Source organism: Fukomys damarensis, unplaced genomic scaffold, assembly GCF_012274545.1.
Source record: "Fukomys damarensis isolate Sample0158 unplaced genomic scaffold, DMR_v1.0_HiC HiC_scaffold_2, whole genome shotgun sequence".
Classification (NCBI taxonomy): Eukaryota; Metazoa; Chordata; class Mammalia; order Rodentia; family Bathyergidae; genus Fukomys; species Fukomys damarensis.
Window position 1 is genome coordinate 55,418,792 of NW_022900914.1, and position 22,092 is coordinate 55,440,883.

Sequence of the window (22,092 nt, forward strand, 5' to 3'; positions counted from 1 at the left end):
GTAATTGGTAGCTTCACATTTTAAAAATTGTTGAATAAATTTATTTCAGCATCCTATGTAATAATGATGGCAAACATTTTAAAAATGTGTACTTTGTTGCAGACTATTCTTGTTTTGTTTTGTTTTTTTTGTTTTTGGTACCGGGGATTGAACTTGGGTCCTTGTGCTTGTAAGGCAGGCCACTGAACCACTGAGCTAAATCCCTGACCCTAGACTATTCTTTCTTTACACAGCACATTACTTAACCTTCACCACAATCATGGAGATAGCTACTATTATCTGTACCAATTTACAGAGCAAAGAGCTAAAACTCAGAGAGGCCAGGCAATTTGCTTATGGCCACCCAGGGATTCATACTGAGGAAGTCCTGACTGTAAAGTCTACCTGTAACTTTTATAACTTGTAGTTTTGTGACCACACCAAGTATTTCAAGACTTTTAACCACTTACATGGAGAAACATATTCCTTTTGTTTATTGAGGAAAAAATGATCTGGAGCAAAAAAAGGACTTTTAGAAGAGGAATAGATTGAAATTTTATTTTATTGTGATTATTTCCTATATTATCATAGATTTAGGTGGGTGGAAACCATAACCAAATATAATTTTTATTAAAATTAGAGAGCATTTTACATCCAGAATCAAACTTAGATTTGCTACACCTATTGAAAGAAATAATAAGGCAAATGAATTTCCTTAAAACAAGTAAATTAGAACAGCATGATTTTCAGGATTTTTTCACTCAGTATCACCCACATAGTTTTTACTACACCTAGGACCCTATAAGATCTTTCCAGGGTGCTGTTTGGCCTTTGCAATAAAGAAGTATATGTATGGGTATACAAATGATCACTTTAAATGTTCTTTAAATTTCTGAGAAAGTTTTCTTTTTTCCTCTGGATATTTAGACCCCAGAAGAACTAGAAGATGATTCTGACTTTGAACAGGAAGATTATGATGTGCGTAGCAGGACAAGTGTTCAGACAGAGGATGACCAGCTCATTGCAGGCCAGAGTGCACGGGTGAGTGGACCTTCAGAACTTTGGTTTCATGCACAGGAGCTATGCTCGCTGAAATGGTTGAGAAAATTTCTGAATTCCGGAAGATGGGACTGAAGAAATTGGATGACTCAGGAAATGGTGCTCTCCTCTGGCCCTGTCTATAGCAATTTCTCATTTTACACATGAAACTAACCTTTAGTGATCTTAATTGCTCTTAACTCTCCCCTTTGTTAATCCCTTGAAACAGCAGCTTTATCAAAGTAAACTTTTAGGCCAGGCGCGGTGGTGCACACCTGTAATCCCAGCACTTGGGAGGCTGAGGCAGGAGGATCGCTGTGAGTTTTTGACCAGCCTGGACTACATAGTGAGTTCCAGGTCAGTCTCAACTACAGAGTGAGACCCTGTCTCACAAAAATAAAGAAACCAAAATCAAAGCAAACTTTAATGTGTGGAATAGATTTTATTTGCGTTGGGTATCATGATCAGATAAATAAGTAATTCATTGAAACATTAATCAATTCAATGTTCATCTCACTGACTGTCCCTCAGGGTAGACACAGCCCCAGGTCAGCTCACTCATTTTATCAAAGACAAGACATGTCATATAACCCTCTCATTGCTTTATTATGGCCATCCTGTCCAAGTGGCACGATTGGTTCACAAGAAAAAATAGAGGCCCAATATACTTCTATTTAACGTGTCCTACCTGTGTTAGATATCAAGTCACTGGTGTTGAAGAGAAACAAAGTTCAGTGGACTCCCTGGCCTTATCATTTTTTATTTATTCACCCTATTGACTTTTCTTCAAAGTTTTTTTCAGCATGAATTTTGAACCTGGTTCAAGAGAGTAGGAAGAAAGCACACCAGTCACCCCGTACTTGCTAATCTGTCTTGGAGGACAATCATGTGATCTGTGTGATTAACTTTCAGCTGACAGAATTTTTTATTGCGTCAACCTACATAGTCTGTAATTATATGATGAGAAATCAGAGGCCTAGAATCATGGCTGTTAAGTTGGAAATAAGAAGGTGCATTGAACTACTGAGATGATAGATGGTTGAACTTTTGACCAGTAAAGTGCGATAAACAGGTCAAAATTGTGAAGAAGGCGAATTTTGTCTTTGGCATAAGCATTAAGTCTTTCCAGCAGCCAAAGTTCTCTACTAATGGCCATATTTTTCTGTTCTTATTCAGAGAAATTCTTCCTCTCAGAGCATGGTACATCAAAGTGACTTTAGAGTGTAAGCTAAGCCTTTACTACCTTCCTCCAGTATTGCTCTCAAATTCTAAAATTAAAGTATTTCTTATTTCCTTTATATGTCCCCAACTGCTGCATATCTACAGAGGTTTTGATGAGGAGTGAGACAAGAAATGGGAACAGAAGTGGGAATGGGAATTGAGGTTCTTTTCCTTTGATTCTGGGCATGGCATCTTGTAAACTCTTCTCAGGCTGACATAGTTAAAATTGGTCAGTGACAATACCTGGATACTTAATCTGGTTGACAGTATATTCTCTGGAGTCATACAGACCTGATTTCAAAATATAGTCTTGGCACACTAACTGACTTTGGGACAACTTTCTTAACTGCTCCATACCTCATCTCCTAGTGTGTGTGAGGGTGATATGCAGGGGTTTTTAAATCTCATAATAATAATAGAAGAACTGTATTATGTTAGGAGTGATCCTATGACTAGGCAATGATTATTAAGTTGTTGATGAAGATGATAATGGTAATGCTTGGCAGTCAGACCAAATGATTTACCTAAAAAAGCTGTAGAACTCAGACAATCATGGGAGTTTTTTTCTTGAATTAATGGCACAATTACCTCAAATTTTCAGCTCACCTAACAGTCTGAGACTAGTAAGAATCAAAAGAGCCACTCCTTAATTTCTTGTATTTATTATCTTATTTTAAAACAAAGTGAGCAGAAATAGGCACATTGTGTTTAGAACTTCAATCATTATTTATAAACATTTTTGTACTTGAAGATTTAATGTTGAACTCTTGCTCTATTTTTAAGAAAGGAACACTTGTTGTTTTGGGTCCCCTACACTTCAAAAGTAATTTTATCCTAGAGATTATACAAATAATCATATTCAGTACTCCTGGCCTTTTAGGTTGAAGAAGAGATTGAGATCTCTTTAATGATTGCTTATATCAGTGACTTATATAAGTGGTTTTCACTTTTTTAATAGGTAGAGTTTATTACATTAATCACAGCAAATGGTTGGCTATTCAGTGGAAAGAGTGGGAGCCTGGGAGCAAGGGTAGGAATCCTGGGTTTTAATCTCTGATGGCACAACTTTGGATCCCAGATTTAAAAGATCTGGAGATTATTTGACTAGAGTGGACAGAACCAAGAGAAACTCTTGGTGATCACATCATACCAACAAAAAAGATGATTTGTTTCCTTTCCTCTTGGTCCTGAAAATAATTTTTCTCATGTTCCATTAGCTTGAGAGAATAAACAATTGCATGTTATATATTTTGGATTGAATTTGATTTTAATAAGACAGCCTCTGTGCTTTTTTCCATCTAGAATGGCTTTAATATGTTAACATTTCAAATTGCTGAATTACATTGATAAGGCCTAATTAAAAATCATGTGTTGAATTTTAATTTGATTAACTTGCAAATTTTGCAGTTTGTGATCTACTGTTTATAGATAACCTTTTTTTAAATTCCAGTTTCAGAAAAGGTCAATAATGAATTTTTAAATGCCAAGAACATTTTAAGAATATTTAGGAAAAGACTTCTGCTCACTGACTACTATGTAAGCAGAAGCAAATGTAATGATACTTGCACCCAAATCACACACTATTAAGTGCATTATGTGGGTCGAGTAGCTTTGGAGTTGAAATAAATCTTCCTTTGCTAATCTGTTTTGAGAAGCCCAGTGATTCTTCAGAATTTTGTCCTTTGAAAAATGTTTCTCAAGTCTGTCTATTTCTCTTGAATTATGTTGATACAACAAATATAAAAATGGTTAAGCAGTCAACCCTAAGGTATTTATTCAGTTTCTGTTCTAAGCAGGTTATGTGAAGACCTGATTTTTAAGGAAGCACATAGAGAAATCAAATGAAGGGCACTGATATAAATTAATTACTGAGCAAAGCAAAGCAGTTAATATTCAATTTATACAGTAGAAACTGAAGTGCTATGGTTGACAGAGAAGTATGTACCCTTCACTACACAAATTAACCTTTTGGGGACAATGAAAGATGCATTGTTTTTCCTCTTGGGGCTGAATATAGAATCTGGAGTCTTCTAGTCATCTTGCAGATTCATTTTATATAGGATGACCAGCTCATTGCAGGCCAGAGTGCACGGGTGAGTGGACCTTCAGAACTTTGGTTTCATGCACAGGAGCTATGCTCGCTGAAATGGTTGAGAAAATTTCTGAATTCCGGAAGATGGGACTGAAGAAATTGGATGACTCAGGAAATGGTGCTCTCCTCTGGCCCTGTCTATAGCAATTTCTCATTTTACACATGAAACTAACCTTTAGTGATCTTAATTGCTCTTAACTCTCCCCTTTGTTAATCCCTTGAAACAGCAGCTTTATCAAAGTAAACTTTTAGGCCAGGCGCGGTGGTGCACACCTGTAATCCCAGCACTTGGGAGGCTGAGGCAGGAGGATCGCTGTGAGTTTTTGACCAGCCTGGACTACATAGTGAGTTCCAGGTCAGTCTCAACTACAGAGTGAGACCCTGTCTCACAAAAATAAAGAAACCAAAATCAAAGCAAACTTTAATGTGTGGAATAGATTTTATTTGCGTTGGGTATCATGATCAGATAAATAAGTAATTCATTGAAACATTAATCAATTCAATGTTCATCTCACTGACTGTCCCTCAGGGTAGACACAGCCCCAGGTCAGCTCACTCATTTTATCAAAGACAAGACATGTCATATAACCCTCTCATTGCTTTATTATGGCCATCCTGTCCAAGTGGCACGATTGGTTCACAAGAAAAAATAGAGGCCCAATATACTTCTATTTAACGTGTCCTACCTGTGTTAGATATCAAGTCACTGGTGTTGAAGAGAAACAAAGTTCAGTGGACTCCCTGGCCTTATCATTTTTTATTTATTCACCCTATTGACTTTTCTTCAAAGTTTTTTTCAGCATGAATTTTGAACCTGGTTCAAGAGAGTAGGAAGAAAGCACACCAGTCACCCCGTACTTGCTAATCTGTCTTGGAGGACAATCATGTGATCTGTGTGATTAACTTTCAGCTGACAGAATTTTTTATTGCATCAACCTACATAGTCTGTAATTATATGATGAGAAATCAGAGGCCTAGAATCATGGCTGTTAAGTTGGAAATAAGAAGGTGCATTGAACTACTGAGATGATAGATGGTTGAACTTTTGACCAGTAAAGTGCGATAAACAGGTCAAAATTGTGAAGAAGGCGAATTTTGTCTTTGGCATAAGCATTAAGTCTTTCCAGCAGCCAAAGTTCTCTACTAATGGCCATATTTTTCTGTTCTTATTCAGAGAAATTCTTCCTCTCAGAGCATGGTACATCAAAGTGACTTTAGAGTGTAAGCTAAGCCTTTACTACCTTCCTCCAGTATTGCTCTCAAATTCTAAAATTAAAGTATTTCTTATTTCCTTTATATGTCCCCAACTGCTGCATATCTACAGAGGTTTTGATGAGGAGTGAGACAAGAAATGGGAACAGAAGTGGGAATGGGAATTGAGGTTCTTTTCCTTTGATTCTGGGCATGGCATCTTGTAAACTCTTCTCAGGCTGACATAGTTAAAATTGGTCAGTGACAATACCTGGATACTTAATCTGGTTGACAGTATATTCTCTGGAGTCATACAGACCTGATTTCAAAATATAGTCTTGGCACACTAACTGACTTTGGGACAACTTTCTTAACTGCTCCATACCTCATCTCCTAGTGTGTGTGAGGGTGATATGCAGGGGTTTTTAAATCTCATAATAATAATAGAAGAACTGTATTATGTTAGGAGTGATCCTATGACTAGGCAATGATTATTAAGTTGTTGATGAAGATGATAATGGTAATGCTTGGCAGTCAGACCAAATGATTTACCTAAAAAAGCTGTAGAACTCAGACAATCATGGGAGTTTTTTTCTTGAATTAATGGCACAATTACCTCAAATTTTCAGCTCACCTAACAGTCTGAGACTAGTAAGAATCAAAAGAGCCACTCCTTAATTTCTTGTATTTATTATCTTATTTTAAAACAAAGTGAGCAGAAATAGGCACATTGTGTTTAGAACTTCAATCATTATTTATAAACATTTTTGTACTTGAAGATTTAATGTTGAACTCTTGCTCTATTTTTAAGAAAGGAACACTTGTTGTTTTGGGTCCCCTACACTTCAAAAGTAATTTTATCCTAGAGATTATACAAATAATCATATTCAGTACTCCTGGCCTTTTAGGTTGAAGAAGAGATTGAGATCTCTTTAATGATTGCTTATATCAGTGACTTATATAAGTGGTTTTCACTTTTTTAATAGGTAGAGTTTATTACATTAATCACAGCAAATGGTTGGCTATTCAGTGGAAAGAGTGGGAGCCTGGGAGCAAGGGTAGGAATCCTGGGTTTTAATCTCTGATGGCACAACTTTGGATCCCAGATTTAAAAGATCTGGAGATTATTTGACTAGAGTGGACAGAACCAAGAGAAACTCTTGGTGATCACATCATACCAACAAAAAAGCTGATTTGTTTCCTTTCCTCTTGGTCCTGAAAATAATTTTTCTCATGTTCCATTAGCTTGAGAGAATAAACAATTGCATGTTATATATTTTGGATTGAATTTGATTTTAATAAGACAGCCTCTGTGCTTTTTTCCATCTAGAATGGCTTTAATATGTTAACATTTCAAATTGCTGAATTACATTGATAAGGCCTAATTAAAAATCATGTGTTGAATTTTAATTTGATTAACTTGCAAATTTTGCAGTTTGTGATCTACTGTTTATAGATAACCTTTTTTTAAATTCCAGTTTCAGAAAAGGTCAATAATGAATTTTTAAATGCCAAGAACATTTTAAGAATATTTAGGAAAAGACTTCTGCTCACTGACTACTATGTAAGCAGAAGCAAATGTAATGATACTTGCACCCAAATCACACACTATTAAGTGCATTATGTGGGTCGAGTAGCTTTGGAGTTGAAATAAATCTTCCTTTGCTAATCTGTTTTGAGAAGCCCAGTGATTCTTCAGAATTTTGTCCTTTGAAAAATGTTTCTCAAGTCTGTCTATTTCTCTTGAATTATGTTGATACAACAAATATAAAAATGGTTAAGCAGTCAACCCTAAGGTATTTATTCAGTTTCTGTTCTAAGCAGGTTATGTGAAGACCTGATTTTTAAGGAAGCACATAGAGAAATCAAATGAAGGGCACTGATATAAATTAATTACTGAGCAAAGCAAAGCAGTTAATATTCAATTTATACAGTAGAAACTGAAGTGCTATGGTTGACAGAGAAGTATGTACCCTTCACTACACAAATTAACCTTTTGGGGACAATGAAAGATGCATTGTTTTTCCTCTTGGGGCTGAATATAGAATCTGGAGTCTTCTAGTCATCTTGCAGATTCATTTTATATGGAAACACCTGATGAATAGATTCCACACTGCTAGCTTAGGACCTGTGCCATCTAAATAAAATTGGACTAGCTCTTCTGTATAAGAAGGAAAATGAATCTGGTAGATCCTTAGAGAACCGGAAAAGGATATTTCCGAGAAAAAGTACATATTTAGTTTCTTTGAATCCAAGCCTATTGAAATGCAATGGAATAGCTGCCTTGTTAGTAATATGGTATCACCAAAGCCTGTACGACAAACTGTGCATTTTATAATGAAGTTTATAAAAGTTCTTTAAAATATATCTCTCAGTGTTGGAGGTTTTAACTTTGTATTTTACACAACACTGTGGGTTTTTAAATACTGGTTATAATTACACACACAGACCCAAACTACATAACCGTACCTACACATGCATGGAAGCTGGAAAACGTGGCTGTGTATTAATAAGATGAAGCAACACTTGGACAGCTGCTAGTCCAAGGACACAGTGATGTAGAATGGGCAAAGACATTTCTTGCTCTGGACATATGAAAGCCCAACCCAGGATGTGCAGCCCCGTGGGCAGTGCTGCCGGATTTGTGTCCCTTGCCCCACTGGCCTGGGGACCTTTGTGCAGAGCATAAGCACCACAACCCTGTATGGTGATCTTGTTATGCACAATTAAGAATGATATTAATTGAGTTTGGATTCTATTTCTGCAACTAACAAATTGTGTGGTGTTAGGAATTAAATTAATTTATCTGGGTTTAGATATCATTGTTATTAAAATGAGGGCAATGATAATATTCGAAAAAATAGTTTATTTGATGTAAGTAAACTTCAGCATAGTTCCGGTATAAAGGTATATACACAAGGAATCATGCCAGTCTTCTATTTATAGTCACATAGACTCCAGGACCATTCTTTCCCAAGAGTCTAAGGGTAAGTGGAAAGGAAAACTAATGGCAGAAATTTTGATACTGTAATGTAAATAATACTATCATTCATGCTTACTTTGTTTTGGTGGAAAAACTTACATTTTCATTTGCTGCCTATCATGACCTTTGAGGTAGTTATGTACTACTTCTATATAATGCCTTAAGAAATTGACATGATAAGCAAGTTAGGTCTTAACCCAAATCAGTAGCAGAGTACTGTGGAGCCCAGTTTTCTTAACTAATGTTCACTGCTATTTTGATTAGACCTTAGCTGTCTCTCCATCAATTCACTCATATTGGGTGGAACTTTACAATTTAGATAGCAACTTCCTTGAATAATTTTACTTGTTCATTGCAAAAACTGTAGATCCCCCAAGTCACACATTTTTTTGTCTTTTTCCTGGAGGACACATGTATTCTACAACAGAGGACATGCTGACAAACTACCCACAGCCCTATCTGTGAATCCAGTTGCATGTGTTTTTTTTGTTTGCTTGTTTTTTGTTTTGTTTTGTTTTGTTTTGGTACCGGGGATTGAACTTGGGTCCTTGTGCTTGCAAGGCAGGCCACTGAACCACTGAGCTAAATCCCCGGCTGTTTGCATGTGATTTTAGGAAGATGCAATGAGATAGTGCCAAATATCTCATGTGGGATTTTCTACACACATGGTGTTTAACAAAAACAATAACATTATTATTTCTGGTAGTTTTATTCTATGAAGTAACTGTGAACACTTAATGGGTGAATACTTGGTTATTATTCCTAGGGAAAAAAGTAAGGTTAGGTTCCTGAGAACTGTAGTTCACAAAGTTTTCTCATCCAACCAATATATAACCATGTTTAATGGAAAATTCTTATATTTGTTTCATTTTATGACGTTTTGTATCCCTGACTCATTAACATTAAACTCAAGACCTTCAGCACTGACATACCTAAACAGAGCTATCCATTACATATATTTTCTCCCTGAGGCATATCACTACTTTCTTGTACTTAGGGATATTAGCAAGTCCTTCAGCCCTGCTCCTGGGGGCCATTTAAACAGTGAAACCACCAAAAGGGCAAAAAGATATGAAAATGTGGCATTAAATAGTCTGCAAAAGAAACACTTGCTGACAGAATGAAAGTGGGAAGAGTAGGGAATCACCTGGGTTAAACCCACCTGGGAATATTTACATCAGGTGATTCCATTTTTTGCTACTTTCTTTATCACTTGGAAATGATTTTAAAGGTACCTTAACTATTGACTTATAAATCAATTTGCAAATGTATTTTAAAGTAGGAAAATTTGTAAAGGAAAGTCTATGAATAATGAGAAGGAAAACTGCTATTATTTCTTTTCTACATTCTTGTATCCAGCATCTATTGAAAAGGAAAAAAAAAAACAACTTTGTTTCCTAATACTATTGAGCATCCTTAATCTGAATATCCAAAATCTGAAATCCTATAAAATTCAAAATATGACTGTGATGCGACCCACACACAAAAAACTCCTCAGATATTTGGAGTATTTCGAATTATGGATGTTCATGCACTAAAGTTTATATAATATTACAAAACATGAAAAGTTTAAAAATAGGAAATAATTGCAGTTCCAAGCATTTTGGATAAAGGCTGCCCAATCTACACTTTCTCCCATAATAATTCCTCTGTGTGTATATTTCAATATATATTATTCTACAGAGAGTTCCACGTGGGAAGGGAGAAAGGTAAGATTAGGCATGGCATTCCTGAAAAGCCCAAGGAGGGGATTTTTGTTTGGCACCTCTCTGTGGACGCCTTCATTCCCACGCATAGTCTCCCCTCCCTATTGTACTTGAATGCTCAGATATGGTTTAAAATTCCTCTCCTTCCCAGCAACAGAAGGCCTCTTTTCTTTTTTCCCCCCTGTGAACAGATTTCAGTATTGAAAGAAGTACATTCTTTCATCTGGTAAAAGTTTCCTGAGACCAAATATAAAAATTGTCAAGAATAGATTCTTTTGAACAAACATATGTCATCAAAGCAACAGAGAAGTTCTGTTACCGTCAATGTGCGTGTACTTTTGGCTTTCTCTGTAATTTTTATATATGAGAGTAGGGACAGAGACCTTGCCAGCCTGTGCTCTTGACTTCTCTGGGATGAGGAAGACGCACGTTCCAGAAAAGCAGGGCATCCCATAAACCTTGTCCGGATCTGGCTCTGCCATCCACAAGAGGCAGAATCAACACATTCTGTATTGCCTTTGTCATCATTAGTCACACGCTTTTTTTTCCCCCCTGTGACCTACACAGGCCATCATGGCGCAACTACCGCAGGAGGAAAAAGCAAAAATAGCTGAGCAGGTGGAGATATTCCACCAAGAGAAAAGCAAGCTGGATGCCGAAGTGGCCAAGTGGGATGACAGCGGCAATGATATCATTGTACTGGCCAAGCAGATGTGTATGATCATGATGGAAATGACAGACTTCACAAGGTGAGGCCCGGAGAAAGTGAGATAAGGATTTTCTCATTAAACCCAGGCAGCATGTATTTGCAAGTGAATGGCTGCTGTTATAAGTTAAAATGCTACACTAAAGCAAGGTGGTGGTGTACATGTACATGTATAAATGAAGATCTGAACTTAATTCCTAGCAGATAGGTCTTTTTTTCAAAGAGAACAGATTCATTTTTGTAATTATTATTGTTTTAATTTTCCTAAGCATTAGTGAAATTGAACCCCAGGGGGATGGGTGACTCTTCTTTGGTCTGTATTATTTTGGAATAGTTAAATAATATTTTGTAGATAAATAAATTATTTCAGAAAAATGTGTGTATGGTTATACATATATTTTGTGATACCAGTTCTTGTTCTAGCAATTTCAGCTTACATATTCACCCTTACATACAAAGAACCAGGTATAGCAATCCAGAGTCCAGAATGTTGGCAGATAAATTAAAAACTGTATTGGTGTTATTCCTTATTAGCTCTGAGCAATACTCTTGATAAATCAAAAGACCAGTCAGAATATTTTCAGGAGGCTTTTCTCACTAGGAGTCATTGTTATTTCTGTTATTGCATTTTAGAAACTTTTAAGGAAGGAGGATCACCTTGAGGGAGGCCAGCCTAGGCAAGAGTGAGTTCAAGGCCAGCCTGAAATGTATAAGAGGCCTTGTCTAAAAAAATAAAAAAGAAAACAGATGACAACTCTTTCTGCCCTTCCTATCACCAAAAGAAAGCAAGGCTCAGTTAAAATATCACCAGTCTTTGAGAATATCAGGTGATTTGGAAAAGATCTCGCAGTCTATTTATTTGCAAAATGATAAAATTATCCTTGTCTTATCAACTTCACAGGAGAGCTTTTCAATCCAAAGAGGTAATACAAGTGAAAATCGTGTTGCCAAACAAATGGAAGCCATCAGTGGAATGTTTTTATAAACAAAAGCAGATATACATTCACAAAGATATTTTAATGATTCCACATTGCATTTCTTAATAAAACTATGTAAAACATATAATAATGTCAAGATCACCTACAAGTGATGAAGTTTTTAACAGTTGTTGAATGCTTCTAAGAAAAAGCCAACATTGATTACAGGTTGAAATGAAAAATGGAACATTTATGTGTCATCCCCTTGACCCTTTGCTCTGACCAATATGTGCTACTGGTATTGCTTGGCTCCTTTTCCAAATATTTTTAAATTGTTTTTGAGTTTAAGGTGATGACTTTAGTATTATGAGGGTGATTTTTGAGACTTTTAAATATCAAAATATTCATTAAAAGTTAGAATTTGAACATTTAGTTATTCTTTGTGTACTTTACAGGTTTATCTCACAAAAAAGTACTTTTTTAAGAAAAAAGTCTGAGTTATTTCAATCTAAATTTTTTATAAATCAAACTGTCATGGAGGCCATAGTCATTGATTTTCAAGGCCCGTAATAGCTTAATTTGCTTTCAACATTTTATCAGTATTTTATCTGATGGATATTATGTAATCTATTAATAACTTCACTGGAACAAATAATCTCATTAGTTTAAAGTGATTAATGAGTCTAGTCATGGTGCTAGGTTAGATGAGGAGAACAATGTACAATTCTCTAAATTATTTCTAATTGTGATCAAGGAAGATAAATTCACCTGAGGTGTCTTATCAGCTGATGTTAAATAAGATGAACTTTTTATTAGTCAAAGTATAGTCTCAAAAGTAAAAAGAAGGCTGACTCAATTTCCTAGGAGTTGGTGCCAATTTGAATAATATAATATTCAGGATGCTGTTTTGTCATTTTTCTTGCAGCATGATGAGTGGTTTTGTGTCACTTTGTGAAAGCAGAGGGAAGACGATGGTAATTAATGACTAGAAGACCAGACCAGGGTGTCAATTAGAAATGCAATATAAAAAGTAGAGGTTCACAGTAGCCTCCATGTTCAGAGCCTTTTCCTCCACAAAGAGGCAGCTGGCGAGTGCTTGTTTCTTTGTGACTTCTCACCCCAGTTCTCACTCTATCTGGCCTTGTGCATTATTATTGCCCTTGCATTTTCTCCTTCAATGAGGAATAATTTCATCTCTGTATCTACACATATTCCTATTTATTATTTTCTATTATTCAGAAGAAAGGGTATAGCTGATGAGAAAATTTAGCCTGGCTACTCTTCTCAGTTCATATGTTTAAAGGGTATATGGACATACACATGCACACACACACACACGCGCACACACACACACACACACACACACACACACACCCCTTCCGTGTATTATCTTGTTGTTTTATTCTTATCCGGCTAATTCATTAATTTGGTTCAGCAATCTCAATGATATCCACTCTATTATTATTAAAATTGGAGAGGTTCTGCCTCATTATTCATGTAATAACTTCATCATGGAGAATAAAACTGATTATGTCTCGTCTCTTTTTCCCTGCTTGGTTCTTGACTTTCATCTCCTAGGCAATGGCAGCAGCACTGTCCTGCTAGGATGAACGCATGCTTTTGATGTCATTTTTGAGAAAGAAATAGCATGTGCCAGTCTTATGTCCCAAGAAAAAGAGGTGCACAAAGAGCAACAACTCAAGTTTAATTTTCTAGCAAGGAGAAAAGCTGTCTTTTAAAATCAACTTTAAATTCTGATCTTGAAAAGAATAGAGTGGAAACCAAGGGGGAGAAAAAGACCTTTCAAGGTACAATCAACCGTAGTACTGAACACTAGACTCAAAAACTCAGCCGGTACTTCCCAAACTTTGTTCTTGAGTTAGTTCAGGAGCTCAGTACCTTGACCCAGGGAGCTGTGGGCTGATCTTTTAGTTCCAACTCTCTAGCCTTGTCAGTCTACACCACCTTTGAGCATTAAAGGACAATTGTCTGACTCCCTTTGTACCAAAACTTGCAGTGGATTCTCCTTTCACAGACCAAAAATCTTTGTGTTTGCCCTTTTTAAATCTTTGGTCATCTCTCTGTGTTTTGTACATGTTTACATTTTGACCTCAATGCTAAAATCTTAATTTCTCAAAATCCCCCAGGTGAATTCACCTGTGTCCCTGTGCATCTCCAGGCTGCTTCAGCTGATTGGGGAAATTTCCAAAGCATATGGAGCTCAGGTCCTGAGTAGAAGCTTCTATGGTTTGACACATTACATGCTGCCTTTTGATATTGGAGAGTTATGTATGATATTAACAAGTTAGATGTACTAAGAAGGCTACATAAAATAAACTCCTTTATCTTGGATTAATTTAGAATTTGAATTCTGAGTACTGCATACATTAACTCTGAATGTACTGACACCTTGCGTTTTCACATTAAGACAGTAATTTTTCACAAAATGGGAACTACTTGGTAAATGAGAGATCGCAGTACTACAGTAATAGTTTTCCTCAAATCACTCTTTTTGGAGTGACTACTTCTTGGAAAAGAATCCAAGTATTGATCTTTCTATAGAAATGAACTACACCCAAATGAGAGAAGTTACAAAAATCTAAATTGAAATAATTCTATGGTTTGAATCTTTTCACAAGAAAACTAAAACTATGTTCCACTTAAACTACAGGATGGCTCCTGTTGTTAAGGATATCAAGATCTCCTAAAACCTTTGAAAACTCCCAAAGCAGAGAGTCTTGTCTAAGACCTAGAAATGTAAGAGGTTCAGAAACACTGTTTTGAGACCAGACCAATTCCTTCTACTGATAGAATAAAACTACTGAGATTTCTAACTCTCCTGTTTGTTGGCTTGTTTTTTTTCTTGCTGTTGTTTATTTGTTTTTTGATTCAGTGCCCAGTTATTATCCAGATGACTAGTTCCTTTGTACTTGTGCTGTCCAATATTGTAGCCAATAGATAAAAATGATGGAATCTCACCACCAACTGTTCCAGAATATTTTCATCTTCCTCAGACATATAATCAGTACCCACTGCATGCTAAGTCCCCATGACCCTTCTCCCTACAGCCTGTAGAAAACACCATTCTATTTCCCATCTCAATAAATTTGACTACTGTCAGTTCACGTACAAGTGGAGTCATAATGTTTGTCCCTTGTGACTGACTTGTTTGACTTAGAATAATGTTCCCAAGGTTCATAATGTACTAACATGTGTCAGTACTTCCTTCATTTTTAAGGCTAAATAATATTCCATTGTATGATATACCACTATTAATTCATCCATTCACCAAACATTTTGGTTGCATCTGCCTTTTGGCCATTGTGAATAATGTTGCTTTAAACATGTGTACAAATATTTGCTTATCTTTCTGCTTTCATTTCATTTGTGTGTACACCCAGGAAAGTGATCGTACATCATATGGTGATTCTGTTTCAGAGAAATAACCATGCCATTTTGTATGGTGCCTGTCACATTTTGTATTTCTACCAGCAATATACAAGGACTCCAATCTCTCCATATCTTTGCCAATACTTGCTGTTTTCCATTTTTTTTTCCTAATAGTAGCCATCATAATGGGTATGAAATAGCATCTTAATATGGTTTTAATGTTATTTTACCAAATGATTTATCTTGCTCTGTGCTTATTGACATTGTATATATTTCTTAGAGAAATGTCTACTTAAGTCATTGTCCATCTTTTTTATTCATTAAGTTTATTGCTACATTTTAGGTATACAATATTATGACATTCATCATTGGGAATTTGTACCTTTACATGATATATGTTGGCTCTTGTTTTTTCCCCGTTATTCTTCCCTTCCTTCAACACCTCTACCCCTCCCTATATACAAAGACTTTGTTTACATTTTTTTCTTTTCTCATATTTATTCCTTTCCCTTCATTCCCTTACCCTACCCTTCCTACTTCCCCTTTGGACCTCTTCTTCCTATTTCACATTATCTATTATACATTTTGATCCTTCTTTATATTTTCAGTTCCTCACACCAGAGAAACTATTTGGTATTTATACATGTGTGTCCTATTTATTTCACTTAAGAGTATGCCCTCAATGTGCATCCATTTGGCTATAAATGTCTCTAATTTCTCATTCTTTATGGCTGAGTAGTACTCCATTTTATAAACAATAACAACAACAAAAACACATCTTCTTTATCCAATCTCCAGTTGATGGGCAATGGGACTATTTCCAAGTTTTAACTATTACAAACTGTGGTGCTATAGACATGGGTGTGCATATATCACAGTGGTATATTCTTTTAATTATTTTGGGAAGATACACAGCAAAGGAACAGCTGGGTAAAATGGAATCTCTAATCCTACTTTTTGAGGTATCTCTATACTGATTTCCAAAGTGGTTGGACCAGTCTACACTCCCATCAAAGTGGAGAAGGATTCCTTTTTCCCCACAACCCCACCAACATTTGTTATTGATTGATTTCTTGATATCAGTCATTCTTTCTGGAGTTAGCCAGAATTTCAGTATTGTTTTCATTTTCATCTTTTGAATGACCAGTGATTTTGAACATTCTTCATATCTTTATTTTCTGTTACTGATTCTTTTTCTGAGAAATATCTGCTCATTTCAGATGCCCATTTTTGGATTGAGTCTTTACATTTGGGAAGTCTTATCTGTTTAAGTTCTTCGTATGTTCTAGATAGTAGACCTTTGCCTGAGGAGCAGCCATTGAGTTTTTTCCCACATTGTGAGTTGTCTCTTCACTGCTTTGGTGGTTTCTCTTGCAGTGCAGAAGCTTTATTTTTTTTAATATTAAATGATGTTTTTTTTCAGGTTTAATTGAAGTTATTGGTACATTTTAGGGATACAGTACAGTTACATTCATTGTTGGGATCTTGTACCTCTACATGACAGGTCATGGTTCTCATTTTTCCCCCTTGTCCCTAAGGGAAGGGTAATAAGGGAAAAGAAAAAAAAATGTGAGATAAAGCGAAGGGAGGGCAGAAGCTTTTTAATAAGGTGAGATCCCACTTGTTGATTCTTTGTGGTAGTTCACACGTGATTGAGGTTTTGTTCATGAAAACTTTCCCTATGCCAATGTCTTCAAGAGTTCTACCTAATCTCTCTCCCAGGTGGCTTAGAGTTTCTGTTTTAATATTTCAATCTTGGGTCCATTTCACTTTTAGTTTAGTACATGGTGAGAGATATAGGCAAGTTGCAACCCAATTCCTGGAAGCAAACATCACCTTGATCCCAAAAGCAGAGAAAGAACCAAGCAAAAAAGAGAACTATAGGCCATTCTCCCTAATGAATGTAGATGCAAAAATCCTCAATAAGACACGGAAAAACAGATTGAAGAAGATCATGTACCCTGACCAAGTGGGATTCATCCCAGGGATACAGGGATGGTTCAAATTATGCAAATAATAAATGTAATGTACTATATTAACAAAACCAAGGACAAAAACCATATGATCATCTCAATAAATGCAGTAAAGGTGTTTGACAAAATCCAACACCCATTCATGATAAAACCCTAGAAAAATTAGAGTAGTCTTTATCTCAACCTGATAAAATCCATCTATGAAAAACCAATAGCCAACATCATAGTAAATGGTCTAAAATTGAAATCCTTCACACTAAAATCAGGAACAAGACAAGGATGTCCACCACTCCTGTTCAAAATAGTTTTGGAAACATTAGCCACAATAATTAGACAAGAGAAAGAAATAAAAGGAATAAAGGTAGAAAACAAGAAGTTAAATTGTCATTATTTGAAGGTGACATGATACTCTGTATAAAAGACCCGTAGAATTCCAAAATAGTTTTCTAGCCTTAATAACTAGATTCAGTAGCGTAGCTGGATACAAAGTCAACACAGCAAAATCAATAGCCTTCCTCTACGTGAACATCAGACTCACTGAGAGAGGCAACTCTTTTTACAATAGTATCCAAAAAACTGAAATACCTAAGAATCAACCTGATGAAAGAAATCAAAGACCTCTGCTCTGAAAACTACAGCACTCTGAAAAAAGAGATTGAAGAGGATATAAGAAAATAGAAAGACATCCCTTGCTCCTGGGTAGGATGAGCCAATATAGTGAAAATGGCCATATTTCCAAAACTGCTATATAGATTCAGTGCAATCCCATTTGAAATCCCAACAGCGTACTTCACAAACCTTGAGAAAATAACCCAAAAATTCACTTGGAACAAGAAAAGACCTAGAATAGCAAAAGCAATTCTAGGCAACATTGACAAGCTCCTACTTGAATTATACTATAAAGCCACTGTGAGAAAAACAGCATTGTCCTGGCAAAGAAACAGACCCAAGGATTGGTGGAACAGATTAGAATCTGCAGAAACAACTCCAGACATACTCAGCTACCTCATCTTCAACAAAGGAGCAAATACCTTCACTAGAGGAAAGATAGCCTCTTTAATAAATGGACTAGAGTTGTAGCGGTAATTAGCAGAGTAGCAGAAAGGAAATAAGGGAAAAGAAAAAAATATGAAAAAAGGAAAAAATGGAAATAAAATCTATAAATAGGGGAGGGCAGGCGAAAGAGGTCAGGGGTATAGGGACAAAATGAGAACCAAGATCTGTCATGTAAAGGTACAAGATCCCAATGATAAATGTAGCTGTAATGTGTACTTAAAAAGTACCAATAAACTCAATGAAAAAATTAAATGGTGCTGGATAAAATGAGTTTCAATTTGCCAAACGTCCATTTTAATTGAATTTTTTGTTTGTTGTGTTTGTATTTTATAGATTCTGGTTTTAATTGACTATCAGATAATATGATTTGGAAATATACTCTTTCATTTTGTGGATAACCTTTTCCTTTCCCATTGAGAGTATTCTAAATGTGCAAAAGATTTTACAACCAACTAATCTATATTATATTTTGTTGCTTGTGCTTTCAGTATTATCGTCAAGAAACCATTGCTAAGTCCAATATCATAAAGTTTTGTTCTGTATTTTTTCCTAAGAATTTCATTGGTTAGCTCTTATGGTCTGATCCATTTGAATTTTTCTGTACAGTGTAATTTTAGAAGCCACTTCATGTGTTTCATGTGGATATCCACTTTTCCCAGCAACATTTTTTGAAAACTCTTTCATTAATTGAATGAAAGTAGTAACATTTTGGAAAGTCATTTTGCTTAATATATGAGAGTCAATTTCTGAGCTTTATTCCACTTGTCTAAATTTCTGTCTTTATGATAATGTAATACTGTTTGGGTTACTGCAGCTTTGTGGTCAGTTTTTACAATAAAAGTATGGTATCTCCAATTTCATTCTTATATTTCAAGGTTGTTTAGGTTACTTGGAATGCTTGGGGATTCTGTGCCAATTTTAAGATGGATTTTCTATTTTGGCAAAAACATAACATTGGCACGTTAGTATGGATTGCAGTGAATCCCTGGGCAGAATTGAAATAAAAATAATAAAATTTCAATTTCAGGTACATGGGATTATTTTCCATTCATTTCTGCCATCTTTAATGGTTTCAGCAACGTTTGTAGATTTCAGCTTTGTGATTGTCAGCCACCTTGGATAAGTGTATTGTTTTATTTTTCTGATAATATAAGTAGAGTTTTTTCTTTTTTTCTCTCTCTCTATCTCTTTTGTGTGGTACTAGGGATTGAACCCAAGACCTTGTTTATGCTAGGCAAACACTTTAACACTGAGCTACACTCCTAGCCAAAATTCCTTTCATTTTCTTTTAGGATACTTTATTGTGAGTGTGTTAAAACTTATTTTTAAATTGTGAATTCATTTATTGGTTCTAATAGCTTTTTCTGGTTGTTGTTGCTGTTGATGTGTAGAATCTTGGTTTCTACATGTAAGATTATACAATCTATAAAAAAAAATGAATTTAATTCTTTTTTTCCAATTTGAATACTTTTTATTATTTTTTTCTCTGCCTAATTTCTAATTTCTCAGAACTATGTTGAATAGAATGACAAGAATGGATATCTTTGTCTTGATCCTGATTTTAGAGGGAAAGATTTCAGTTTTTCTCCATTGAGTACAATATTAACTGTGGTTTTAATATTTCAATTAGCATGGTATAAAATTGGAAACTTATTTCAGTTTCTTTTAAAATTAAAATGGAATTTCCCTAGGACCAAGCAGCTTCACTCTTAGATATTTGTCCAGATTACTGGGCACTTGTAATCGTCCAAAAACCTATACATGAATAAAACTGGAATTACTCAAATGTTCTTTATTGGATAAATGGTTTAAACTCTGGTACTTCTATAACATGGACTGCAATTCAGTAATAAAATATATACAACAACTTGGATAAACTATAAGAAAACTATGCTGAGTGAAAAGTGTGTGTCTCAAAAGATAATATAATATAAAGTGAAATATCACTTAGTATTCTTTAAAAAAAAAACATTGTCGTTCATCATTGAAAGCAACCAAAAATCCTCAAACCTTACACATGTGATCAAACTTTTTGATTAAATTACAGTAAACTCTATAGAAATCTTTTTTTGTTGTTCATTTGTTAATGCATGTTTGCAGTGCAGAATAGTGATGGTTGGGGGAATTGAAACATATATATAACATATCTTGATGATTTCAATTCTTTAACTCCTCTTCCTTTCCTCCCACCATCATCTGATTTCCTTCCTCCTCCAAGAGTCTATCTTCTAATTTCCTATAGTCACTTACTTATTTATTTTATATTGTAGGTTTTGCATATAAGATAAAGCATTCAATATTGAGCAGTATGAGTCTGGCTTAATTTGCTTAGCATGATGGTCTTGAGTCTATTCATCTTTCTACAAATGGCGTGATTTTAATTTTCTTTATAGCTGAGTAATATTCCATTCTGTATATGTACGAAATTTTCTTTATCTTTTCGTCTGTCGGCAGGCATCTAGACAGCTTCTGGAGCTTAGATATTGTGAATTATGCCCCTGTTAATATAAATATTCATATATCGATATAGTATGACTTCTTTAATTCTATTGAGGTTGTAACCAGGAGAAGTAGAGGAATTGTATTTGTAGTTTTGGTTTTTTGTGGTACCTTCATAGTAATTTCTACAGTGGCTGCACTAACGTACATCCTCACCAATAACATAAGACGGTCTCTTTTCCCCACATTCTCACCAATATTCATTGCCTTCTGTGTTTTTATTGATAGCTATTCTGACTGTGTTACAATGGAATCTTGGAGTAGTTTTGATTTGCATTTCCCTCATGGCTAATGATGTTTAACATTTTTCACCTACTTATTGGCCATTTGTACTTCTTTTGAGAAATATTTATTCAATTCATTTGACATTTTTGATTGGGTCATTTGTTTTGAGGAAGTTAACTTTTTTCTTAGTTCTTTATATGTTGTAGTCATTAGTCAACTACCAGAGAGGAGCTAGCAAAAATTTTGTCTTATCCGATAGGTTTTTCTCTTCACTCTATTGATTGTTTCCTTTACTGTTCAAAGCCTTTTAATTTGATATAGTCCCTACTGTTCAGATCCTTTTAATTTGATATAGTCCCATTTGTTCATCCTTGATTTTATTTTCTCTGCTACTGGAATTCTATTCAAGAAATCTTTGCCCGTTTCTTATGGCTTTAAGTGTCTTCCCTATTATCTTCCAGCAATTTCAAATATCCTATTTCTGTATCTAAGACTTTGATCTATTTGCATTTGACTTTCATGCAGGGTAAGAGGTATAAATTTAGTTTCAGTCTTCTCCAAGTGGATCCAGTTTTCCCAGCATCATTTGTTAAAGAGCCTGTGTTTTCTCTAATGAATGTTTTTGGCCTCTTATAAAAAATCAGATGTAAGTGTATGGGGCTGTTTCTACATCTTCTGTTCTATTCCACTGGTGTATGTGTCTGTTTTTGTGCCAGTGATTTTTTTTTTTCACAAAAGCTTTATAATATAACTTGAAATCTGGTATTGTGATAACTACAACTTGGCCTTTTTGTTCAGCATTGCTTTGCATATTCTAGGACGTACTGTAAAACTTAGGATTGTTTTATAGTTCTGTGAAGAATATTGTTTGTATTTTAATAAAGATTGCATTAAATTTATAGGTTATTTTCATGATCCCAAAACAAGGTATGTCATTCCATTTTTTAATGTCTTATTCACTTTCTTCTTCTGAGTTCTGTAAGTCTCATTATTGAGATCATTCAACTCCTTGGTTAGTTTGACTCAAGTATTTTTGAGAAAGTAATTGTTTTACTCGTGTTTTTCTCAGTGATTTCATTATTGGTTTTCAGGAATGTGATGATGTCTGTGTGTTGA

At 35.2% G+C, this 22,092-nt stretch overlaps 1 protein-coding gene across 4 annotated transcripts in view; it reads left to right on the top strand.

Annotated features, from left to right (window-relative positions):
• Window positions 1-22,092, top strand: part of Ctnna2 (catenin alpha 2) — a 1,075,894-nt gene that overhangs the window by 1,008,292 nt on the left and 45,510 nt on the right. For all 4 annotated transcript variants that reach the window (XM_033765089.1, XM_033765087.1, XM_033765091.1 and 1 more), the window contains 2 exons: window positions 907-1,020; window positions 10,778-10,959. In XM_033765089.1, coding sequence (XP_033620980.1) covers window positions 907-1,020; window positions 10,778-10,959 — 296 coding nt within the window. The remainder of the gene's footprint in view (window positions 1-906; window positions 1,021-10,777; window positions 10,960-22,092) is intronic.